The sequence below is a fragment of the Aquila chrysaetos genome, chromosome 3 (genome assembly GCF_900496995.4).
Source record: "Aquila chrysaetos chrysaetos chromosome 3, bAquChr1.4, whole genome shotgun sequence".
NCBI lineage: Eukaryota > Metazoa > Chordata > Aves > Accipitriformes > Accipitridae > Aquila > Aquila chrysaetos.
This window is the reverse complement of record NC_044006.1, coordinates 17,015,556-17,040,663: the sequence shown is the minus strand read 5'-3', so window position 1 is coordinate 17,040,663 and position 25,108 is coordinate 17,015,556. Positions and strand designations below refer to the sequence as shown.

The window sequence follows — 25,108 nt, the reverse complement described above, 5'->3', positions numbered from 1 at the left end:
CTGCTCTGGACCAGACTTGGCCACTCTGCAACGCAGCAGTGGCTCTGCCATGGTTGTGTGTTACAGGGCAGGGACAGCTGCTGTAGGAGCAGAACAGCTTACATACAGGCAACACTTGGCTTAACCTGCTTAATCACCCATTAAAGCATGGATCTAAGCATTAGCTACTACTTCCACTACAAATGCTTCTGACCCTTTCTAAAAGTGGAGGACTCAAGCCTGCAGCACAAGAGACCTGAGAATCCCAAAGAGCTGCTGGCTTAGATATTTACCAAAAATCAAACTCTTAAAGGAATCCCACACTCCCACCATTTTACAAAACTTCCAAGACTGGAGGATACAGAAGCTGCACAGTGGATTATCCAGGCAACATTTATTAGAGCATTTCAAGTATACAATGATTTTACTGATGGTTGTGAGCAGCTAAGATGCAAACAGATGCCAGTGGGAAAGGGTGACCTAGAACTAGCAGGCTCTGCAATTCTTTTGGGAAATTAATGCTTTCAGCTGAAAGAAGAGGAAAAGAAAGGATCAGACTAAAAGATTGAGCAAGGGGAGGAGGAAATAGAGATTTTATTTGAGATCACTTACTTGAATTGGCAACTCAAAAGTAGCAGAAGCTGCCTGCTATTGCACTCTTCCCTTGGCATCCCAAGGACCTAAAATAGCCAGGCACATTTTTTCCACGCAGAACAGACAGCATTTTCCCTGGTAAGAATGGAGGCCTGCACTGGTGGGCCATTCTGGAGCCCTAGCTCAGCACTTAGATCCCTGGCTTTGCATACTCATATGTGAGAACCAGGCTGTTGGACTTCCATCAGCAAGGAAGCAATGCAGACTTTCAGCAAGAGCACACTAAAACTATCAACTCCTCACTATAAGGCAGCTTTAGGTCAGGACTCTTTTTGGGTGCCTGAGCTGTTGTTTAGAAAAGCAAGGACTACATGGCAACAAGACTACAAGGTCCTGGGACAATAACAAGGACTGTGCGTGTTTCCCAAGAACTATTTCTGAAAGACATGTCCTTAAAAATATCTTGAAGCAGAGGCTCCCCCCTTGATGCACAAAAAGGGCATGACTGGGGAGGAACTGAGCTATGAAGTGACTGACTCACAAAAAGCACCTCACAAACCAGAGGCTATGTACTTTGCCTGATTTGCAAATTAGTAATTCTGCATTTAAGATAATAGCTGCCTCAATTGTGTCTTAGTCTCCTGCATTTAACAAGGAGCAGTTGAATTCAAGAGCTTAAAAAAAAAAAAAAAAAAAAAAAAGAATTTAAATGCTTAACTTTTAAAAGGGTATCTCCAGAATGACTCTCCTTCAAGACTACTAAGCTTTGAGGTATGCGATGGCAACTTAGTAGTCAGGCTAGCAGAATGCAGCGGAGTTTCTAAGCCTCCTGAATACACCTTTGTTAACCAAATGAATCACAGTTCTTTCTAGCAAAATTGCTTAAAAATTTGTCTTCAGCAAAGATAATTTAAAAATTCTGGTTGACAACTGATTTGCATGTAAAACAAAAAATACTAGAAATGGTAACAACACAATCTGTTTAATCAAATCAGATCTGATTACTACAAAAACATGCTAAGGACAGCCACTCATATCCTGGATGCTGCAGTGCCTTTCTCCTATGTACCCTACAACTGCTTTTTAAAAACTGTTTGTCTGAAGGACAACAATGGAAGACAAGTCAGGATTTAATGACAGATTTCAGACAGAAGGGCATACATACATTAAATTAACAGATTCAACCTTCACCACACAGGAGTTTGATAAGAGTTACTGCCTAGAGTCATGGAAGGTTCCAAATTTCAACAGTCTTGAACCACTTCCAAAAATTCCAATGGCTTTTTAATAGTTCCAACAATTAACAGGTATATAAAACGGAGACGGACTTCTCCAGCAGAAGAGTTGGGGCTCTTCCAGGCTAATCAGACCACTGGTACAGAAGGGGGTTGATTTGACTTCCCCCAACTTCCCACCAGTCCACTAAAGACTATGATTTATTAAAACCTTCTCGATTTACTGACGACTGATTTAACAGACAAAAGCTGCAGACTGTGTCAATCATAGTGGATAGCAGTATAGAAGATTATCCAAACAACCTGTGGAGAGGAAAGGAAGTGAAGGTTATTTTGATGCTTCTGGAGAGGGTTCAGACATGGAAAAGAAGCCTCACTTCTTGCTCTCAATAGAGGACTTGGGAACTGAATTCCAGCTTTGAGATGGTCTCGGAGAGATGTTAGGATCACCATGCGCCACAGACGGTGGTATTCAACTTGCCTTTTGGGGTGACTAGCTTCTCCACATTAAAATCCCACCATAGTCCCTCTAGTGATTCAGAAACACCACCAAATCAAGTTCTGAGTGTATTCAGAGACTTCAGGGAGGGGAGCAATGGAAAAAAAAGACACCCAAAATATCAGTTTGGGTGTAACTGGCTCTAGATGAAACTCTGCCAGGATATCTGGGACAGAGGATGGGAAGACATAAAAGTTAAGTAGTAGATGCAGAAGTATAGCTGCCTGTTCCTACATCCTTTCCTACAGAGAAATCCAAGGCATTGATACTGTATTTCATAGCCAGTAGCCATCAGATTTTGTGATTTTCTTTCCCAATGAACTCCACTTATTAGACAATGTTAACTAGATTAGATTAGACGATCTCTCTTCTATCAGCGTACCACCTCACCAGCTTTTTTTCCAGGTCTTTCCTCTCAGAAAGTGTACCAACACAATTCACTAATCAACTTAAAGAAAGCAAGAGGCATTACCAGAAACAGTGCAAAAGATGTCATGAATCCTTCCTTTGTTAGCTCCCATGTCCCGCCATACTCCTCCTCATCTATTTGCTGGAAGCTACTGAAGTAGAGGTACAGAACACCAGCATTGATCAGGCAGAACCTGGAAGAAAGAGGTTAGGAACCATCATTTCGGTGATATAGGATGCAGGTATCCAACGTGCCATACAGCAACGTAGCAGTGAAATGTCTTTTCATCCGCAGCAGAGAGGAAGCAAAGAGGAACGCTGTTCCTGCAATGCTTCCCAGGCAGCTCAGTCACTTCCTTAAGAGCACCTCCAGGTCAGCTTGTTGTAGCATGCTAGGTTTGGATGAAGTTCACGTCACAAGGCACAACCTACTCCTAGTAAGGCTCAATAGACAGCAGTCAAAAGATGGAAGTTTCAGCACATCTGCAAACCCTGCAAGTTCTCCTATCCTGCAGATCATCAGCAGTCCTGTTCCCACACAAAATCCAATTTCCTTGTGTGTGTGCTACTTGATTTTGAGGCTGCTAAGAGGGAAGACTGTTATAGACTCCATGCTCAGTGTAAGATCCCTGTTAGTGTCCCACAACCAAACACAGTGACTTAGAGATGAGAGCCTGAGAAGACTCAATAGCACCCTCAGAGTCAGAGCACTGGGGTTCAACTTGAGACAACTTTTAGCATGCTCTAGTCTGTGCCAACAATTACACTGCAACAGAGAGAAAAAAACATGACCTCCTGTTTGTCCTTAGACACGTTTGGTTTTACACCACCCCACCTTAGGACTGGGGCACCCTGGGAAGCGACAGGTACATTTCCTGGAAAGAAGGCTGTGTAGGCAGGGTAATACAGGAAGACATACACACATGTTCAGTGACTGGCAGCAAGCTGTGAGCAGCTGTGCGACTGCGTACCACAGAGAAACCACACACAGAGTTCTAGAAGCTTTTCATTTTTCCACCGTACATCAAATTACTTTTATTTCTTATTAACATTTAGCACAGGAATTGGCTGAGGTGCCTTGTGAATTTATGGATGACTAAGTAAGAACAATGCTTCTCAGCTACTCCACACCTGTTACTGGGAGCACTTCAGATTTAAATGTTTGCATGTAGCTATTGAGTTCCTATTGGAGCATCACTGCTTTACAGCCCCTTTTTCCTAAATTTCAAGCTTTTTTTTTTGTCTTCCTTAGAGACACTTGCTGCTACTCCCTCCACTTTCTTGCCACAGCCAGGACACTCAGGAGGGACAAGATGACAAGTCAACTTTGCCTAAGAAAAGCTGTGAGGTTGTGAGCTTGACTAGGCAGAGACATTTGCAAATGGAGAGACACAGAGCAGACACAGCATCTTCCCACACCCGGTGTTCAGAGAGCAGGGCTGTGTTTCCTATCTCTGGTGTCCCTCCAGAGGCTTTCAGGCACATGCCAGGGCCAAACAAATTTTCATTTCATAACTCAGAGTGCTCACTGCAGCCTTCAGACACCTCCTGGGAGGTGACCTGAATCCCACATCTTGGTGGGGGTTCGATGCATACATACCCTTCTAGGCACTGCCTTCCCCCCCACCCCACATGACTGAAAGAAGACCTTCAGCAAGCTTGGAGCACTGCAGAAGCGCTGCCAATGGTGCCACTTTGCCTGCTTGTTACCTACAGTCTTTGTTGTTTTGAAGAAACCTTTTCTTTTTCAAAGAGAAGCTGCCCCTCTTGTCTACTAACAGAACCTCCTCTCTGAGGAGGGCTCCTGACTCAGAGAGGACTACCACACCTTCCCCTCTATGGTCCTTACTTCTTAGGTGGCCACGCTAAGCACCATACTCATAGCCCCTATTCACACAGGCAGGAACAGGCCACTTCACAAGTCAGTTGAACCTCTCATTCCCTTCTTCTACCCCTGCCCCCTTTAATAATAATAAAATAATAAAATAAATAATAATTTTTAAAAGCATTAATCTGGCTGAGGAGAGAGAAAGAGGCTGATGAAGACATGTTATGATTTGTAAGAATTTCATAACAATTAACAATCTGGAATGCAACGCTGGCTTTAAGATGCACGGCAGACAGAGGCTGTGTTTGGCCAGCCCACTGTTTATAGCACAACTTTAAACCAGACACCAAGTAAAGTCCAAATGTGGGAAAGTACAGGAGACAGAAAAGGAAATAAACCTTACACTGCTATTCCCACGAATCCTTTCAGTGGAACTACTCCCCAGATGATTCCCAAAATAACTGCAATGATCTGCCGGAACCAGTAGATCACATCTAAAAACTCGTCCTGAGGAGATAAAGTACAAGAAAGATTTTGGCATTTACTATGTTTCCTTTTTTTAAAGCATCATACAAATAACAGTTGAAAATTTAACACACTGAACACTTAGTTTTCCATTCAGAGTATAAGACATTGTACTCAGAGCAGATGAAAGCAGCTTACGACACCATGCACCCTGGGCTGTTCTGCTTCCAAATGAAATACACAGCTTTGTCCTCCCATGGGCTAACTGCAGAGGCGAACAAGTATTGAGTCCCCTAGTTTCCTAAAGATTCAATTCTATAAAAACTCACTGGAATAAAAAGTTAAAGAACTGTTTATGCTTTAAGACTGTTATAGCCACTCTCAGTGCCCCAGCCCCTCTCCCACCCAGAAATAAGTGCTACCAGTAGCCAGTACCCATGCCAACTCCAAACCGCAAACCATATCTCACACATACTACAAGCGCACCTGCATTCTTTCAGAGCAGCAACAAAGTGGTCATTCCTGTTTGTCCACAGGGCCGATACAACTGTAAGTATTGCAGCTGGAAAATGCTGACTCACGCTTTAAATAAAATTCACTTCTGCTCACATCTTTCTTCCTAGCCTCCCCAAGGACAGGATTGCCCCAGCATACCCCCAAACACCAACGGCCTTCGTGACTTTACTGCAGGATGCGCGAGGTCGTTTTGCTCCACGTGGAAGACTAGAATCCACGTCAGATACGGTCGTTTCTCTCAGTCACTAAATTTCTCACTTGTTTTAGCCTTCAGTTCATATCCTATTGCATCAAAAACATTGACACAGCCTGTGCTAACTCTGAAATTCCTGCCCAATTTGTCAGAGGGAGATGAGGTCGAGTACAGGAGAGCCCCGCCGGTTCTGTGAGCAACAGCAACCGATAAGAAAAAAGTGACACAGATTCACCTCTGTCTCCCGAGGAAAAGCAGGGCAGAGCCCGCACCTGCTCCCTGCTGAAAGGCAAAGCCAGCCAACCGGGGAGCAGACGTCCCTGGCACATGGGCTGTGTGCGGGGTATGGCAGGACCCGGGATGCTGCAGGAGCTCAGAGCACCCTGTGGGTGTGCTGCTGGGGGGCAGCAGCAGGAAGAAGCGCAGACCAGGGGCAGATGCACAGGAGAAAAGGCTTCACCAGCGCTAAAACCACTGGGAGGTCTGTGCCTGACACGTTTTCACTCGCACTTGGAAGACTCGCTGACAAACGCGAGCAAAACATGCAAGCTGAGCACACGCGTGAAGTTTTGTAGAAGCCGAAGCTCTTTTTGCACTGGCGGACAGCGAGGCTAGGAACAGCAAAGCAAACCGCAGGCGGCGGAGCGGCCGCCATGACGTTACTGCTCCGTGAGAGCATCCCCGCGCCGCGACACTGGAGCGGACAAACTCTGACGAGCCTGTTCTGGCCGCTGCCCTTTCCTTTCAGACCTGACAGGTCAGACGCATTTGCAAATATATTCCCCCCCCCCCAACTGCTCCCGCCACCCCCGCCGCCGCCGCCGCCCCACCTTGTCGTGCCAGGCGGAGTCGCTGCGCAGCGCCTTGCCCCACACGGAGGCGCGCCCGGCCGCGCCGCCGTTGGCCACCGCGTGCTGCTGCGCGTGCGGCGGCTCCTCCCGGCGCCGCGCGCCGCTCATCCTCCTTCCCGCCCGCCCCGCTCCAGTCCCGGTCCCGGCCCCGATGCCGATGCCGATGCCGATGCCGATCCCGATCCCGATGCCGATCCCGATGCCGATCCCGGCTCCGGCCCCGGCCCCGGCCCCACCGCCGGCCCGGAAGCGGCCGCCGCGCACCGTCACCCGCCCGCGCCCCGGTTCCGCCAATCGCGGCGGCGCCTGGCGTCACACGTGACAACGGCGAGCGCCGCTCCCCCTACGGCAGGGGAAAGGGGCCAAGCTGAAGCGCGGCGCCCGCCGGACTCGGGGGGCGGAGCCTGGGCTCGGTAAGGTGGGGAGGGGCCCCACCCCTCCCGCCGCCCTGCGCGGCTCCCGGCCCTGCACGGGAGGGGGTCGGCGGTCGGCGGTCGGCGGCCGGGGGAGGCCGGGGAGGGGCCTCCGGAGCGTCAGGCGGCCGCCGGGCCGGGCTCTCTCCGCCAGGCCGCCGGCAGCGCCGGGTCCGGGCGGAGGTGGCGTGTGCGGCCCCGCCGGGGTAGCGCCTGGGCCGGCAGCGGCCCTGAGGCGAAAGGGGCCCGTGTCGGTAACGGGCCGCCTCGGGCACCGCTGCCTCGCAGGGCCGCTCCTCGGTGGAAGGGCGGGAGAAGAGCCCCCGTGGTGGCCTCGCAGGTTGGGTGGGAGAGGGGACGGCCCTTGGGACTAGCACAGGCGGCCAAGCGTTGTGCGGGGTTCCCGGGGGACAGCTTCCCCCCTTGCCGACCCTTTGAGTGCCCGTAGGCATCGTGCTACGCTGCCTGCTTGAAATCCGTAGCCACGTTTGTGAGACTCTCGGTGGTTCCTTTCTGGAGACGGGCTGCAGGACTGGAGGCATTTGGAGCAGGACAGCCTGTAAAATGCAGCATGGTTGTGCAGAGCACTACAGCTTATCTCTGTTTAGTGGAGCAGACATTACAGCAGCCAAACATACGCTGTCAGCAGAAGTTGGGCTCTTGGAAGTGTATGCAAATAAAACAATCACATGTGGAGTCCTAAAGATTTTACTTTTTTTATTTTCTTGCCTTACAGGAGCAATGGTATTCAACTTAAAACAGTTGCATTCCTCATGAAAAAAACATGTTGGGAATTACTTCCTCAGCATGGGGTAGGCAGGGTATTTGGTTGGGATTTGTTCGCTTTTACCCTCTTCAGGGTAAGCTGTGGGCAGAGAAGTGCCTGGGTTTGTGACAATAAATGATCGAATTGCCTGCCTGTGCGTGGGTGTGGGTCCAGGGACCTCCTTCTGGTGGGCAGCGTGACAAGCCATTCAGCTCAGCAGTGCTGGGGCCACTCAAGGCATTGCTGGAAGACCTCGATCCTACAGTGAACCTTGCTGGTGGTGGTGAAGCCCGAGTCCTGCGAAAACAGCTTGTGTGGAGCCATTCGTTCCCCGCTTGCCCATGCACATCCCCACTGGTGCTGACGCATGATGAGGTTCACTGTTTCGTTTTGCCATGAACAAACCCCAAGCCCAAGGTCCTGCGTTTCCTTCTGTTGCACAAACTAGCAAATGCGTGACATCCTAGCATCTCAGGAGCCTGACTGCTCTCTGTCTGCAGTGCTAAATACTTCAGTAGCAGCCGCCTTGCTGTTGATTTCATCAGGACCTGGGTACTTTCAGGGGTAGACTGAACCTACCCAAACCATGTGTGGTTATCACAGAGGGGAGCAGGCAGATGAATCCTTGTCCCAGACCTCCAACCACTTCCAGGCCATGTAATTTAAATACAGATAATGCAAGATACTTTGGGACTTCAAAAGTATCTTGTTCTGCTCTGGTTATCAGACCCCTGAGCACATATCCAACACCTTGGGCATTTGCCACAAGCCAAAGGCTGGTCCAAGTCAATGGACCCATGTTGCATTAGCAGGAAGGGGGGTCATCGCTATATCTCCGACAGGACGTTTGCCTCTGACACCCCCACCATGACAGGGCCCTTCACTGAGAGGCCACGTCTCATGTGCCCCCACTCTAGCCTTGCTCCTGGGGCACTCCTCAGGTGCTTGGGACATGGCAGCCCCCCTCCTGCTCCCCACCCTCCTCTCTGTGATGGATATCGTCACTGGGCACAGGGGGAGGTGGCAGCTGCAGGACCCCATGGCTGATCTCTTCCAGGTCTTCAGGCTGTGTTGACTTGCGGAAAACAGACTCCTTTGGCTCCCCGTCTCAGTGCCCTAGGCATGTGAGGAGTCTCACAGTGCCCAGCTCCATGCACCTGCCCCAGGCCACTTTGCAGGGGTGGAAGCGCTTGCATTAGTGATGAGACACCTGGATCAGGGAACCGACCTAAAATTCACAAGCTAAAAAAACAACTAGCTTGTTTTACTCCATCTCCATTGCCTGATCCACTGCCCAGAGAGAAAAACAAATTAAACTGGGGCTTGAAAGAACAAGGAGGAGGCAGGAGAGGTGCCAGAGGATGTCATGGGGGTACAAACAGGCCCCTGGTAACGGGTGCATGTTGGCAGGCACATGGAAGTAAGGGAGGACTACATGAGGAACCTGGGCATAGGCAGGGAAAGGCGGGAAGGGCTGGATGGGGCTCAAGGGAGAGCCCAAGGGGCTGCACAAGGTGGCCAGCAGCAGCCCCTTATGTGCACACAGCTTCAGAGGCTGCATAGCATGCGAGGAGCTGCCATGTCCATACTGCCCCTCTTCACCAGTTCCCCCGCTCCGGGGCCTGGCCTGACACCTGCCCAGTGGCAAGGAACCGGGGCTCGGTGAGGGACAGCGGCCACTCCAGTGGGGCTGGAGGGGGGTCCTACCCCCTGCCAGGCTCCCGGGGACCACCTGGACGTGGCTGAGACTGGGCCTTTCCTCCAGCAGTGAAAAACCTGGGACCAGCCACGGGGTGGCAGCTCAGGCTGCTGACTCCTAGGATTTGTTCATTTTTCTTTCTTTTTTCTCTTTCCTTACATTTTTATTAAATGGGACCCTCATGGCCAGATCATGGGCATGGCAAAGGCTCTGCACTCTCCGTGGCTCGCCTCTGGCCCAGCACGGCACTCGATGGTGTTTCCAACCCCGTCTCTGTGTTTGGCCAGCTCCTGATTCCTCCCCCAGCACGGCCTGTCCTTTGGAGGAGATGCAGGCGGGACACCTTCCTCCAGTGAAGGCTGAGTGACCTCCATGGCTCCCCTGCTCCCCACAGGAGGCAATGCCCTGGCAGATTTTGTCCAAGCAGCTCGGAGGCATGGTTAGCATGTCCCCAAGTCTGGCAGGCTGTTGACAGAGCAGGTCACTGGTTTTCTGAGCCAATGGGAATAAAATCCGTGACCTGGGCAAGGGTCTGGCCAGGCTGCTGGAGGGTATGGCTGTTGCTTTTGTGTCAGTGATGAAACAGGTTTTCTGGCTTTTTAACTGTTGTTTGCAGTGATGCCCTGAAGGAGAATGGCAGCTGAAGGTTAATTTGTGTCACTGCCCATGTCTGCTCTTCACCTGTGTTGCTGCAAGTACAGCCCGTGCGCTCCACACTGTCCCATCAGCACAGCTCTGCCACACTGGGAAGAGCCCAGGGGTGACAGCAGGGTATGCTCCTTGTCCTCAAGCTCCCACCTCTCCATGGGCAGTGACAGAGCCGCTGGCAGTGCAGCCCTTGCTCCGGCTGCCTGCTCCAGGGTTGGGTGAATCCCTCTCAGAAGCACTCCTGGTGTCTCCCTCTCCTGCTTGCCTGCTCCTCTGCAGGCTGAATTCTGGCCCCACTGGGGTCCTGCAAACCAAAGATAAATCCCCCTGGGATGATGTCTGGCAGGTGGCATCACCCTTCCAAGGGGGAGCCCACAGGACCGGGAGCTCCTCTTGGTGACTGCAGGACTGGGATGTGGCATGGGGTTGCTGATGGGAAGGAAACGTGGGCAAGACCTGCTGCTCTGGAGAGGTGTCCCAGGACCGGTGTCTGCCCTGTCTCGGGTGAAAGGTGGGAGCTCCCCATCCCTGTGCCTCCAGGCTCCAGACCCCAGCTTGGGAACAGCGCTGGTCCCTGGCTGTTCTCCATCCAGGCCACTTTTTGGAGGACCTTCGAGGGGCTGTTTAACCGGGTCCTTCTGGGGGCTGACAGCCGTGGGCAGAGGCGGGGCTCAGTGCTGGCTGGCTGGTCCTTCTGGCCACCGTTCCCTTTGCAGAGTGGTCCCACTGGACCATTAACAGACGCTTTTGGCCAGCCGCGGTGCAGCCTTGGGATGCCCCAGGGCCCCTCCGTGCCACCCAAATGGGTCCACAGGCAGCCCCACACCTGCAGGCAGGAACCTGCCGGGGCCGCGCTGCCCGGCCGCGCAGGGACGCCCCACGGGAACGCCGGGCCGGGCCGGTTCCCAGCCCCCCCGGGGCGCATCTCCCCGCGGGAAAGCGGACACGCGTGGGCCGCTCCCGCTGCCCTTTCGTCTATATAAGGCCGGGAGCGGTGTCCCGCCGCCCTCGGCCCCGAGGCCCCGGCCCCGCCGCATTCTTCTGCCTTCTATGGGCCGAGCCGGGCCGGGCCGGGCGGGACGGGGCGGGCGGCACCGCCCCGGGCGCCCGCTGCCCGCCCGCCCCTAGGGCCGCGCCGCGGGCCGGGCCCCGGCAGAGCAGCGCCCGCCGCCCTGCAGTAACCCCGCTCCGGTCCAGGTGAGGCGGCTCCGCCGGGGTCCCGGTCCCGCTGCTCCTCGCTCCGCCAGGTGGGACGGGAGGGAGCGGGGGGCAGCCCCGGGGCGGGCGGGAGGGACCGGGCGGGATGGAGCCGGGACAGCCCCGATGGATCGGGCGGGCTGGAGCCGGGGGGCAGCTCGTAGGGGAAGCGGTGGGACGGGAGGAGGCGGCTGCCCCGGGGAGAGCGGGAGGGAGCAGCCCCGGCCGGCCCCCCGCTGTGGCGGTGCTGGAGCTGGTGCTAGGGAGAGCCCTGGGGAGGGGGCGATGAGCGGCAGGAGAGGCCCCGGTGCGTCCCTGCCAGGCCCCCCTCTGCCCGGGCAGGTGGGGGGAGCCCCTCGCCGGGGCCCGGCAGGGATGTCCCAGCTAGGGGAGGCGAGGAGTGGTCTTGAGCAAAGCTCTCGGCAACTGTCTGCAATGACTTGGAGCTGGGGACATCCCAGCTTCCCCGGGATGGCAGTGCTGCAAGAGCAGATCTTGCCGCCTATGGCTTCACCCACCTCCTGGTTTGTGAGAGCTGTTCCTGTCTGGAACATCTGCTTGTCCCCCCAGCAAAAAGTGCTGATGGCCAGAGACAAGATCCAGATGCATGCATGATGCTCCAGAGACCTCCCCAGTGACCTGTGAGCAACTTCAGGCAATAAACTGTTGTAAGGCAGAAAAGCTTTATTTCACTCATTTCCCTCAGTCTTAAACACAGAGGAACGTTGTGTTTTGTTTAGCCTTGCCTGTGAAAACTTGAGGTCCTCTTGGCTTCTCTCCCTGCATGCCCTTTTGGTACAAAATCTTACAACTGTGATAAAAGACAGAGAGGCTCTAAAACATAGATGTGTAGGAGAAGGCGGCAGCCGAAGCCACATTCTTTGGAGTGGAATATCCCCAAGTGTCAACAACCACTGCCACTGACCAAAGATGGTTGGGTTTCTTCAGTCACTTGAATTTTTTTCCTCTCATCACTGGCAGGCTCTGTGCAGCTGTAGGAGGAGTTTGCAGTCACCTCCCCCTCTGAGGCGCTGCGGCCAGATTCCCCCACTGAGGTGAGCCCCTTAATTCTCCTGGGAAAATATCAAACCCAGTCCAGGGCATGTTATTCTGGTGGCCCGAGGCCATGAAGACCTTCTGCCCCATGGTCCTGTTTCCCAGGCTCCCCAGGCATCAGAAGAGTGCTGCATGCTGGGTCTTTTGCGTGGTGATGGTGTCTGTGCATGGGCATCTTGTGGTGGCCCCAGAAGTTGCGCTTTGGAGGGGCTTGCATGTGCCACATAGGCACGATGAAGTCCTTGTCCCCTAAACTAGGTGGGAAGGAGCCAGCCCAGAAACCATCTGCCGAACTTACAGCCGAGCCCCACGGCTGTGCGTGGGCCTGGTTGGGTCCCCGGTGTGTGGCGGGAGCTGAGGGAGGGCTGGGATGAACTCTCCCTCCTGGGGGTCGCTGCACACTTAGCTCTGGCTCCCTGATGCTGCCCTGCTCCTTCCCATCCGCACACGAAACCTGCTCACCAGCTTCAGTACTGGTGGGTATGGCTGGTCTGGGGACACTGCCTGGGGCTCAGGTTCTGCTTTCCCCTCGCCTCCAAACTCCCTTTCCCACATCCATCTCTAATAAGGCCAAAAAAGGAGCAAGAATGGCAGCCTGCCTCCGTTCCTGCAGTGCCAAGCGGGATGGGGGGCTCCTCCCGCAGCTCCAGTGCCTCTGGCTGGCAGTGTGGCTCCCCCAGCACCCCTCGGCAGCAGGGATGGAGCTGAGCAATGCCACATCCCAAGGGCATCCTGAGTGGCGCTGGGCTGGAGGAAAGGGACAGTTTAACAACAAATTAGTCAGGGAAGATGAGCTGCTCCTCACTGAGTCCTCCAGCATGTCCCGCTGGCTCCGGAGGCGGGATGTCTGCTCCTGGGCAGTCCTGATGCTGGGGGAGGTGCCTGGTGGACAGCAAAGCTTTATGGGTGGAAGGATGACGGCTGCAGCACTGCCCTGCAGCCTCCTGTGCTAGTGTGGGATGCTGCAAGGCATCACCCACGCTGGCCCTTGTGCCACCCTGGGAGAGGGGATGGGAACTGCTGCTTGTGCTGGACTGCACCCCTGTGGTGCTGTAATGTGTCAAGGTGTGGCTGTGTTGTGTCTCGCTGGTACTAGCAACTAACTTTGGGAAGAGCCATTGGGCAGAGATTGAACCACCGTCCCTGCAAGGGGCCATCGTTCACCCTGCAGGGGTGTCCTTTGGGACAGCCCGGGCTGTTGAATCGCTCTTTCTCTATCCTGGCCAAAAGCATCCAGCAGATGCACATCATGCATCTCGCTGTGGGATCTCATGGTGGAGAGGAGCTTGCTGCGAGCAGGAGGCAATGTCCCTCTCTGGCTGTGCTGGAGCCTGCAGGGCAGCCCCATGCGGTGCCGGAGCCTCAGCAGCACTTTTTTAGAGGTGGCTACTGCAGTTGCATGGCCAGCTTTGGAGGAGCCACATTTGGGAAACCCTTAGCAGCGTATCCCGGGTGATCATAGATTCTGAATACACAGGAACACCTTGGCGCCTAGGGACAGGCTGCTGCCACTGCAAGGGGAGCTGCCCCGTCCCCTCCCCACCCAGGCACCCTTCCTTCATGCCAGCCAGACCAGCCACAAGCCCACTCAGCCTGCTGGCCCAGCAGCAGCTCCCCCGCTGTTTTATTTGCCAGCTGGGATAGTGAGCTGGAGCAGCCCAGGAGAAGGCGCGGGGTAGGGAAGGGTGGAAGCAGGTAGGAGGGAGGAGGATGGGGATGGGACAGGGCCCAGACTGCGATGTCTCTTTGGCTTATCCCACCCTCCCCAGCACGGTCAGGAAGCAGCACCAGGATGGAGTTGCTCGTTTGGTTTTTACCAAGGAGGAAACACATTGTGGTTTATTTTTCTGATAACTGTGGGTCTTTGCTCTTTCTCTTTAAAACTGAACTATATTTTATGAACTTTTTAAGCCATCCCCACGGCCCCTTGGGTTTGACTCTCAGGTGGGGAAGGCACAAGCCCGGTGGTGCAGGAAGCAGGGAGATCATCTCGGCAGGAGCGGTGGCTGAAGGACAAGGGAATAAGGGCAGCCGGTGATGGGGCGAGTGTGGTGATCAGATTGGCACATACCTTTCATGCCAGGCTGGCTGGGGTCTCATCCCAGCACTAACCTCCTCAGCTCTGCTGCCTGAGATCAGCAGCTCCTGGGCTGGAGCAGTGCTGGGATGGGGCTTTCAGCGGGGGGGTGGCAGGAGCAGGACTAGTCTCTGTGGGTTTCCTTCTTTCCAAGGAGGAAGCCGGAGGTTTGGTGACTGCACCAATTGGCTCAGCCAAGTCCACCCCAGTGTGCAGGACATCACGGCCGGGCATTCCCTGGAATGGGCTTGGCATCGGGTTTTTGGGAATCCCAGAAAGCGTGGGCTCGAAGACCAGGGGAGTGCAGCCATTGAGCCCTCGTGCAGAGCATGAATCACCCCTGTCGAATCAGGCCTCGCTGCAAATCACTTCTGTCTCATGCAAGAGGCACCTTTCCCTGCACTGACCCAAAAAAGTTTCTTCCCAAGCCCTAGCCAGCCCCAGGAGGTCTGCTAACAGCAGAAATAGAATGATTAGGAGATGACCAGGCCGGGCTGGACCTTGGGACCAGGCATCTTTCCAGGGCATATTTTGGATCAAACAGCAAAACCATGTGCTGTCAAAATCGCACTTAATCCCCCTAACAAGAACCATCTCTCTAGAGAGGGTGCCAAGCCACGCTTCTGCTGCTGGTCGCAGCCAGGGCAGGGTAAATATTTGGATAATATTAATTCAAGTAGTGAGAGCAAAACTCCTGCTTATTTCTCTAGTCTTCTGCTAATAATTCTGCTAATAATTCTGCTAATAATTCTGCTAATAATTTAGTGTGTTTTGAAAGCTGACCCCAGTGCCATGGGCCAGCAGCAGAGCTTTTATTGCTGGCTCTGGCCCTGCACAACAAAGTTGTGGTGTTCAGCTGAGCTTCCCCATGTTGCAGCCTGGGGAATGGTTATGGGCCAGCAGTGCATGCTGGTGTCTGGCAGGGCATGCAGAAAGAGGCTGTCATTGCAAAGAGCTTTATGGTGCAGCAGTGCTGGCGGAAGCAGGGAGCAAGAGATGGGCCATGGGGGGTGAGATCTCCTGCCCACCCAGCCGTGGGCATGGCTGGGCTCTCTAGTCCTGCTGCTCTCCTCAGCTGGCTGGTGACAAACATCTCTTTCCTGGTGGGCACTGGGAAAGGACCAAGCATCTGGGAGATGGCGGGGTGATTTGATGACTGCTGTTAGGTGCTGGGTGCCGGCCCCGGCAGCCTGGGGCAGCGCAAGGGAGGGGGCTGAGAGCAGTGCAGTTTCCATCCCAGTGCCTGCAGCCACTGGGGCTCCTGGGGGACAAGTTGGGGGACTGTCTCCCTGGGGATATGGAGCATGTCCCCTGCAGATGAAGGGCCCAGCTTGGGCTCAGCGGGTGCTGCCAGGCTCTCTGGTGTGGTGCACTGCTCCCGCAGTGGGATGGGAGCAGGTGTCGGGGGGTGGGGGGAGAGTCCTCAGCCCCCTCTGAGCTTGGCTGGGCACTGCGGTGACAGGCAGCACTGCTGGCACTGGCACCGTAGCTGGGATTTGGCACTTACCACAGCCCCCAGGATGTCCTTCCAGCACAGCACAGCTAGGGGAGGCTGGGGACTGCATCAGGGTGGGGACCAGGCTGGTGGCCGCTACAGCCCCTACCTCTGCAACCCCTTGAAAGAGGGATGGCAGGAGGGGAGGGAAAGAGCTGGAAAACAGGTATGGTGTGGGGAGGGCTGGCGGGAGCTGTGTGGGTGCAGAACGCTGTTTGCTCTGGCCTAGTCTGCCAGCACTGGGGTCCTGCAGGGAGGGATGCTCCCCAAGGCCCTGCAGCCTCCCTGGGTGCATCAGCATTAAGGACCCAGCTGGGAAGCAGATCCTGGAGCAGCACGCCCAGGGTGGCCAAACCAGCCGGGCATGGTTGCTGGCACAGTTGCTGGCACGCAGCTCGCTGGTGCTGTTGCTTTGTGCTGCTTCATGCAACATGATGTGGCTCCTTAACTACCCTGTGTCCCCTGGCAGAGAAGACAGGAACCCAGGCAGCCCTGCTGCCCCCCGTGTCACGGGGCACACAGCAGAGCAGGGTAGTAATACTCTTCTCTTCCCCCATGGAATTCATTCACAATCCATTAATTTAACATTGCCTCCTCCAGCTGCTCCCCATGCCAGCTGCTGACCCAGATGGGGAAACTGAGGCACAGGGCTGCGTGCGAGGGAGAAATGGCTGCGGTAGAAACATGAGGGCTCTGAGCAGCATCTCTCCCTTGGGCTGACCTTGTCCCAGACTTTCCCGCAGGGCCATGCTGAGCTGGCAGCCGACACCATCCCTCTGCCAGGCTGGTCTTTGCTGGCATCTTGCTGAATTATGCTTGGCAGGATTTGACTGGAAGAGGTCTGAGCATCCTCCTCTCAGGCAACATTGGTGGTCGCTGGGGGTGCCAAGCACCCCATACGGATCCTGTTTGGGTCCCCAGCACCCATGGCTTAATGGTGGTGGGTGTCTTAAATACTAACTGCATCCCTCACCCTGGCAGCATGGCAGGGGGTTATCACCAAACCCCTGCTCGGAGGCTGTGAAGGGGTGTAGGTGTCATCTTGGGGTGGGAATGGGCACTCCACTCCAGCCCGGCTCTGCTGGGTGCCCTGCTGGGCTGGGGGCAGGACCCCCCCTTCGAAAGACCAGGTCCCGCCTCGGTGGTGTCTGGGGTCTGCATGGTCCCTTTGCCATTCCCCATGGGACACTCATTGCCCCAGCCGTGTCCCCAAAGGTCTGTCTGTCCCACTGCTGTCCCCGTCTTTTTGCACCTCCAGGCTGTTCCCTTCTCCTGGCATTCATTACCTGTAACAACAGCACCAGTCCTCAGCACGCCGGGTTCCCGGCATTGCTTGGCCGCTCTCCCCTGCCCCGCAGGGGCTCTGCAGCCCCCCAGAGAACCACCAGCCCTCTCTCCCCTCCACTTCGGGGCCCTTCCCGTGGGCTTGCCCGGCAGACCATGGGGTGCACCCGGGCGCTGCAGTAGGGAGGGGGATGGCGAACGAACGGCCTTTGGCCTGGCCGGACCTGGTGGTGGCAGGAGGTGGGGTGGGTGGAGGGGGAAGGGAAGCGGTGGTATGTGAGGAATGTGCCCGGAGCAGATAACCCCTTCCCGCTGGGTGCTGGGTGCTGTGCTGAGCCCACCCCCAGGGAACGTGGCTGGGGGCTGCTTTTGCAAAGCGAAATGGAGGATGCCAGGGAGACCCATCGCCCCGGGAGCTGGGCTGGGGAGGGCTGGAGAGAGCCCTGCCAGAAGAGGAGGGGAGGCCGGGGCGGGGGCACGGCCAAGCTCTGCCTAAAATGCCGAGGCACCCGTCCCCCTGGCACCCCCAGGACTGACGGCGGTGGGTGGATGCTGGGTGGTGGGCTTGGCATCTGTCCCTGTGGCTGGGACACAAAGGGGACAGGCGGCAATCAGGTTTGGGGGTTTGGAGGCCAAGGGTGCAGGCAGGGAGCCCTGCCTACAGCCCCTGGGGACTGCCCTGGGGAAGAAGGGTGCCAGTGAGCGCTGCCTGCTCTTGTGACTTCCCAAGGGACTCATTAGAGCCTGAGTCTTGCCTGTCTGCATGTCCGACCCCCTTACCTCACTGTTGCCAAACTGTGTGATAGCCAGGGAAACTGAGGCACAGGACTGGAGGTGCCAGGAATTGTGTGTCCCTGGCTCTGCTCCAGCCCCTCGGGCTCTGCCTGTCCCCAGCCCTCCTGACGCTCCTGCCTGCTGCCCTGCCCCTAGGTACCACCCCAGCCACCAAGATGTCCAGCAAACGTGCCAAAGCCAAGACCACGAAGAAGCGTCCCCAGCGCGCCACCTCCAACGTCTTCGCCATGTTTGACCAGTCGCAGATCCAGGAGTTCAAGGAAGCCTTCAACATGATCGACCAGAACCGCGACGGCTTCATTGACAAGGAGGACCTGCACGACATGCTGGCTTCCCTCGGTGAGGAGATACTTCCCTCGTGCCTCCATGTGTCCCTCAGCCCCTCTGCCCCCAACGCCTCCTCAGCAAGTGGGGAGAGCTGCTGGGTGACCTAGTGCCTCACACCCAGCGTTGAAGACCTGCTTTGGTGGGTTGCCATTGAGGCACAGCCCTCCTGCTTTGGGCCAGCCCAATGCTGGCTAGAAATCGGGGGGGGGGGGGGGGGCGGGCAGATTTCTCCAGCTGACCGCAGAAGGTGCGTTTGTGGAGGCACTCAGGGGCAGCCGCTTGGTGTGTTGCTCTTACAGCCATGCTCACTAGAAGGGAAGAGACCCTTGGGGTTGGAGAAGCTCTGCCCTAGGAGCAACCACCAGCCACAGCTGTTGAATATTTGAGTAGTCTCACCCCAGAATATCGCCTGGTGTCATCCCCTGCAGGACAAAGCCCTCCCGTTGCTGACAGCCTGGGTCCCTGCACGACCGGTGTGATACCTCGGCTGGTTGAGACTTGCAGGTCTGGCTGCGCTCCCCACCCAGAGCCCATTCTCCTTCGCTGCAGGCCATGGCTTTCACCTCCTGCTCCCTGCGGTACCTCCACCGCGCTTTGGGAGGTCTGTCAATGATTGACCTGGCAGCCAAACCTGTTTTGGAGGTCCTGCCTGGCCGTGGGAGGGACCTCCCTCCTCCCCTGTGAGCCATAGCTCTGGGAGCAGAGAGGGGCCGGGTGCTGGGGGCCCACAGACCTCAGCAGAGAAGCTTAAACCATCCCTGGTGCATCCATGGTAGGAGCAGGGCTAGGGACATCAGCAGCATGAGGCTCATGTGGGGACATTGCTGCCCCTCTCCTTGGGTGGTGCTGGGTGTCACCTGCCAGGGGAATGGGGAAAAGCTGTGGGTTTAGTTCCTGGCAGTGCCCAGATGAATTCCTGCATCTCCCTTGAGGCTGAGCCTGGCAGAGCGTGGTTCCAGGTGGCCTCTGGCATGGTTTAAAGCATGGGGAGAGATGCCGAGGGGGAAGTACCAGGCACTGCGGAAACCCCCTTCCCTTGTTCGTAGGGTGGGTGAACATGTGCCAGCAAATTCATTTGCAATTTAAAAAAACCAGCCAGCTGAGTGCATGGGCTGGCCTTGGGGATGGGTGCCGGGGAGGGGGGAACAGGGCCCTGCACCCACACCACTGCCTGTGTCCGGCAGGGAAGAACCCCACCGACGAGTACCTGGAGGGCATGATGAGCGAGGCGCCGGGGCCCATCAACTTCACCATGTTCCTCACCATGTTCGGGGAGAAGCTGAACGGCACCGACCCGGAGGACGTCATCCGCAATGCCTTTGCCTGCTTCGACGAGGAGGCGTCAGGTATGGGCACTGCCTGCACAGCCCCGTGCCTCCTGCCTGGGCGCTTTACCCCTCAGGTGTGCAGCCAGGATGAGGGCTGGGGCCAGATCTTTGGGGACAGTCCCCAAGCAGCTCCAGAGTGGGAGAGCTGGGCAGGGGTGTCTTTGGGAGAGGGGGGGAAGATTCTGCCACTCAGCCCTCCCACAGTGTCCCCTGCTAATGCCACCCCCCACCATCCCTGCAGGCTTCATTCATGAGGACCATCTGCGTGAGCTGCTGACCACCATGGGAGACAGGTTCACCGACGAGGAGGTGGATGAGATGTACCGGGAGGCGCCCATCGACAAGAAGGGCAACTTCAACTACGTGGAGTTCACCCGCATCCTGAAGCATGGGGCCAAGGACAAGGATGATTAGAGCCCGGGGCTGCTCACCCCCTCTGCCTCCTCCTGTGCATGACCCCCCACCCCTCAGCCCCCCTTGCTGCCCCACAGCAGGCTCCCCCCATGGGAAACACCTCCCAGGACCAGCACCTCACATCAGGTCATGCTTGGAGGGGAAGCGCTCCCATCACTGCACCGCTGTGTGCCCATCTGTCAGCCCCAGACCTCCCCTCCCATTGCCTCTCCCACCCACAGGCTCACCCTGCTGGGACCCCCACCAAGCAGCCATTGACTCTCTCAAAGCCACCATGCCGCTGGTCCCTGGGGCCAGGGTGAGCATCCCAGGTGAGCACTGGCCTGCGGGGATTTTGGCTGGCTCGAGCCTAAGTGATCCCTGTCTCGGGGCTGTAGCACAGAAAGCAAGCACCTCTCCGCTCTGCTCCCACGCTCCTTTCCTTCATGAAAGAAAACCCACTTTGTTTCCTCCTCCCTGGCTGGTTTATGGCTTTAGAGCCTGTGATCTGAGGGATTTGGGAAGCCAAAGTGGCATATAACACCTGATGGGTGTGATATGGAGACAGGCTGTGTGTGGCTCCCTCGTGGACTGGTGCCATGCCGTGCTGCACTGCGGTGGGTTTGGGGAGTGGGATGCCTTTTAAAAAGCCCCATTCAGTGGGACACACACCAAAGTGAACGTCTCACAGACCTCGCTTTGAGGCAGATGGGCTGATGCTGGAGATAAACCGAGTGGTGTGGGAAAGGGCCTCCAGCTTCTGCAGGGTCTCTGCCACGCTATGGGCAAACTGTCTTCTGGAGGCAGCTGCATCCAGAGGCGATGTTCAGTCCCACTGACCCCAAAGGATCAGCTTTTGTGACCAGCCCAGGTTCTCCCAGCGTCGGGAGTGGGATGGACTTGGTGGCTGGCCACCACCAGCTGCGGGCATTGCTGGCCCCCAGCAGAGAGCTGCCACAGGCTCCAGCATGGGGCATTCAGAAGCACTGTCTCAAGCAGCTACTAAAGCTGCTGTGTCTGAGCTGCCCCCTTCACCGGCACGGCCATAGTTACACCACAGGACTCTCAGGAGAGGGCATCCTTCAACCCTGATGCTAGCAAAGTAGAGGAACTTAATGGACACTGGGGTAAGTATGGGAAGAGTAAATATGGTCCTTGCAAAAGGGAGTCCTGCCTCTCCCACCTCCTGTAGCTCTTTGCAGGTGGATCAAGAAATTATTTGGGTAACAAAGATGGGGCTGGCTTGCAGGACTTCAGAGGCTGAGTGAAAAGCACTGAAATGCAAGTGCAGTCATAGGTGGGTTGACAGAAAGTGAAGCACATGGGGAAGATCAACCTTGACTTCACAGGCGAGACAACAGGCTCCAAGTGCCCCAAGACAGCCCCAAGGAAAGGTCAGAGCTCAGCAGCTGTCAAAATCAAGAAAAAAAGGAGAAAGAAAATCACATGCTAGGAATTCCTAGGAAAAGAAAGGAGATTAAAAGAGAGACCACTGTTCGGCCATTGGCTAGGTCCTTTTATTGCCCACAACTTGAATATAAAAAAGAGATGGAGCCAAAGTGGAAGCATCCTGAGAAGGGCAACTGGGAGGTTTGGCAGCATGGACCAGCCTGCACCCGAGGAGGGCCCAGGCAGGCTGAACTCTGGCCTGGCAAGGAGACGTGGGAGTGGGGTGGTAGCGTGGGGATGGTGCTGCTTCCACAGCACTGGAAGCCAGAGCCACATCTGGCTCAGGGTGTCTGTGGCCAGGAGCATCTCTCCCATGGGCTCTGTTCTCACCCTCTTTCAGCACCTGCTTCCAGCCACGGTGGGAGACAGGACTCCGGGAGACATGCCAGTTCGTCCAGCCATGCTTAGAGCCCTTTCTACACTTTGTTATTTTTTCTTAGTCCTGGTACTAACTGAGGCCCTTCCCCTGGTTTTGCTCAGCTGTTGGCTTCCCAGCTTTTCCAGCAGTGCAGAGGCCAGAGGTCAGCCTTTCCGATCACATTGGCTCACATCGCCCACCAGCTGATGCTCTTGGGACGCCCCTGGTGCCACCAACACAAGCAGATGGGGCAGTTCTCCTGTGCTGTCAGCTGTGCATTCACCAAAACCATTTCATCTGCTATGGTCAACCACTGCATCCAAAGAGAGAGAAAGAAACATCAGCAAACCCCCAAACTATTTGGGCCTGTATGAACCTCATGAAGTTCAACCAGGCCAAGTGCAAGGTCCTGCACCTGGGTCAGGGCAATCCCCAGTACCAGCACAGACTGGGGGCTGGATGACTTGAGAGCAGCTGTAAGGAGAAGGACTTGGGGATACTGGTGGGTGGCAAATTGGACATGAGCTGGCAATGTGTGCTCGCAGCCCAGAAAGCCAACTGTATCCTGGACAGCATCACGAGAACTGTGGCCAGCAGGTCGACCTGACCTGACTCAGTCATTTCAAAAGTATTAAACAGCACCAAAATAAATCTAGACATTTAATTTCAGAAATGTTTGCTTGGGGCAGGGGCACCAAGTTAAGAAAATAACTATCCTTTTGGGTCAATCTAAAGGAGCTGCTCACAGTGAAGAAGTGTTTCATGATGTTCAGAGGGACCCTCCTCTGTTCCAGTTTGTGCCCATGGCCTCTGGTCCTGTCCCTGGGCACCACTGAGAAGAGCCTGGCTCCGTCCTCTCTGCACCCTCCCTCCAGGTATTTATACACACTGATGGGATCCCCCTGAGCCCGCTCTGCTCCAGGCTGAACAGTCCCAGCTCTCTCAGCCTCTCCTCTTAGCAGAAATGCTCCAGTCCCTTCATCCTCTTCATGGCCCTTCACTGGACTCTCTCCAGACTGTACCTGTCTCTCTTGTACTGGGGAGCCCAGCACTGGACCCAGCACTCCAGGGGTGGGCTCACCAGTGCTGAGCAGAGGGGAAGGATCACCTCCCTCCACGTGCTGTGAAACTCCTCCTAATGCAGCCCAGGACACCGTTTGTTCACCGCCTTTTCTGCAAGGGCATATTGCTGGCTCATGGTCAACCTGCTGTGCACCAGGACTCCCAGGGCCTTTCCTGCTGGGCAGCACCTGGCACATCCTGGTGCCCAGGGTTGTTCCTTCCCCGGGGCAGGACTTTGCACATCCCCTAGTTGAACTTCATGAGGTTCCTGTTGGCCCATTTCTTCAGCTCTTGCTCCTCCTCTTAACACACAGTCCAGCCAGGGGCCCAGGAGCAGCCTTGGGTGCTCTGGGTGGCAGCTCCTGTCATCTCAGCTCTCCCCATGGGAATTATGCCCTCCTTTAGCCTGAACAAGAGCTGTCTACGTAGCCCAGGGAGTTTGGGTTCCTCCAAACCCTGACCCAAGAGTGTTGTTCTCCAGTGCTGTGAGCTCCATCCTGATGTCCCCAGAGCACCACGGCTCCTCTTTCCATGTCCAATGACGCAGGTTATGGGAATACCAGAGAGGCAAAGGATATGGCGGTACCTGCTGAGAGAGGATCTGCCCTGCCCTACAGTCTGCGGGAAGGGCAACAGGAACAGCAGAGCTGCCCCACGGGAAGGGGCAGGAGGAGATGGAGGGGCCGTGGCGCCCAAGCGTGGTGCACTGGTGCTGGAGCCGGGCAGAGCCACGTGGCACTGGAGGCGGTGAAGCAGCTTGTGCTACAGCTGACTTGGGCTGAGCCCTGCACCGCGGGACTGTGGCACAAACAGTCGGATGCTGGGTGTTTTCATGGTGCGGTGCTGCTGGCATGCACCGGCCCTTACCGGCACTTTAATGCAACTGTCGGTCTCCTTGCTGAGCAGGCACTTTTAAACCTTTAAACCTGCCTTTAAAGCTCTGCCTGAGGTGGGTGAAGAAGTGCACCAGCCCGAGGCTCCCACTCCATCCCTGAGCAGGGGAAGGACGAACCCAGCTATTTTTTCCCTCCTAATTAACACACCCATGACTCGAGTGCAAGGCCATCAAGCCTTGGCTTTTGCAGAGCAAAGGCGGGCTGTGAACCAGTAAAATAAGCCCTGTTAACACCACTCCCAGGACCAGTCCTACTGGGAGAATCCCAGCCTGCAGGGAGTGCAGTGGCTCTGAGCAGGGAGCAGGACCCTGGCTGCTGGAGAACCAGAGCTGGGCCCCAAGGGCAGGGCTGTAGCCGACAGCGGGCACAGCTGACCACAAATCTAATTTTCCTTGCCAAAAATCCAGATTAAATATCAGAGGGTGGGCAAAGGGTGGAGGGAGTCCTGCCTGGGACAGGTCAATGCCCTCAGAGGCTGCCTGGGGTTTCCAGCATCCCCCTTTGGGCTCTTGCTGACTGATTGTTTTTCAAATTGCTGAAGTTTAATAGTATTATCATGTCAATAGGCCTGGCCAGACTTTGCAGGGCCTCCTGCTGGGGGATTCAGCCTGGACAAGCCCTTAGGGAGAGCAGGCAGGGAGATGCCCCATAGCCCCTGCCCTGGCCCCTCACCCCACAAGGCTTTTAATTCCCCATCAGCTGGGAGCAACCTGGCTCCTGCTCCAGGCTGGGCTTGCCCAGGGATTTAGGCTCCCCAGATGCTGCACTCAGATGCCCAGTGGGATTTTTCCAAAGCTGCTTCTACACTACTGGTATCTGCAGCCCAGGGAGTGCGGGAGGGCTCATGGCCCAGCCCTGGGCCGGTATTTGAGCCCAGGGACCATTTCCCAGTTGTCTCAATTAGGCAGAAGACTAATACAGCATTTCTCAAAGGGTGGGAGCAAAACCAGACTGCTCGGGAGGACAGTCCTGCCTCTCGGCATGGTGGTTGACACAGCCGACACAGACGGGCAGGTGGCCCAGGGGACTCTGTGGTGTCACCCACCAGGAACAGGCTGGGCGCCCAGACAGGGAGCAGAGTGGGCAGGATGAGCACACCCTGCCTGGTAGTGGCCCTGGTTTGCAGGCAGGAGCGAGCCGAATGTGAGAGGGCTGGCTGGGGTGGGGGATGCACCATGCACTGGTGCAAACATGCAGCAGGCAGGATTTACACCCAGGGCTGGCTCCACACCTCGCTGGTGGCTCATCAGCCTGTACTGCGTTTGCATTAATGGAGCAACAGCAATTTGGGGGTACA

At 55.9% G+C, this 25,108-nt stretch overlaps 2 protein-coding genes across 4 annotated transcripts; one reads left to right on the top strand and one right to left on the bottom strand.

The window, feature by feature from the left end:
- Positions 1 to 358: 358 nt before the first annotated feature.
- RAB5IF (RAB5 interacting factor) lies at positions 359 to 6,753 on the bottom strand. The gene is made up of 4 exons (XM_030010055.2): positions 6,548 to 6,753; positions 4,947 to 5,050; positions 2,780 to 2,909; positions 359 to 2,111 (listed from the first exon to the last, which is right to left on the bottom strand). The coding sequence occupies exons 1-4, from the start codon at positions 6,674 to 6,676 to the stop codon at positions 2,070 to 2,072; spliced, it is 405 nt and encodes a 134-aa protein (XP_029865915.1). The 5' UTR covers positions 6,677 to 6,753; the 3' UTR covers positions 359 to 2,069.
- Positions 6,754 to 11,183: 4,430 nt separating this feature from the next.
- On the top strand, positions 11,184 to 20,519 carry MYL9 (myosin light chain 9). 3 transcript variants are annotated; one of them, XM_030010524.2, is made up of 5 exons: positions 11,184 to 11,291; positions 12,273 to 12,346; positions 18,134 to 18,337; positions 19,510 to 19,671; positions 19,895 to 20,519. In XM_030010524.2, exons 3-5 carry the CDS (start codon positions 18,154 to 18,156, stop codon positions 20,065 to 20,067), a joined length of 519 nt encoding a protein of 172 aa, XP_029866384.1. In that variant the 5' UTR covers positions 11,184 to 11,291; positions 12,273 to 12,346; positions 18,134 to 18,153; the 3' UTR covers positions 20,068 to 20,519. The 3 variants fall into 3 exon arrangements, with proteins under 3 accessions (XP_029866384.1, XP_029866383.1, XP_029866385.1); XM_030010523.2 differs by having other exon boundaries at positions 11,215 to 11,341; XM_030010525.2 differs by lacking the exon at positions 12,273 to 12,346 and having other exon boundaries at positions 11,276 to 11,291.
- The last annotated feature ends 4,589 nt before the right edge of the window (positions 20,520 to 25,108 follow it).

What these genes read in the sequence shown, in the direction of transcription:
- RAB5IF (XM_030010055.2), bottom strand. Translation starts at nt 6,676, where the DNA reads ATGAGCGGCGCGCGGCGCCGGGAGGAGCCGCCGCACGCGCAGCAGCAC. An exon ending in ACTCCGCCTGGCACGACAAG is followed by an intron (nt 5,051 to 6,547) that starts GTGGGGCGGCGG and finishes TTATCTCCTCAG; the next exon opens with GACGAGTTTTTAGATGTGAT. An exon ending in CATCTTTTGCACTGTTTCTG is followed by an intron (nt 2,112 to 2,779) that starts GTAATGCCTCTT and finishes TCCTCTCCACAG; the next exon opens with GTTGTTTGGATAATCTTCTA.
- MYL9 (XM_030010524.2), top strand. Translation starts at nt 18,154, where the DNA reads ATGTCCAGCAAACGTGCCAAAGCCAAGACCACGAAGAAGCGTCCCCAG. An exon ending in CGACATGCTGGCTTCCCTCG is followed by an intron (nt 18,338 to 19,509) that starts GTGAGGAGATAC and finishes TGTGTCCGGCAG; the next exon opens with GGAAGAACCCCACCGACGAG. An exon ending in CTTCGACGAGGAGGCGTCAG is followed by an intron (nt 19,672 to 19,894) that starts GTATGGGCACTG and finishes CCATCCCTGCAG; the next exon opens with GCTTCATTCATGAGGACCAT.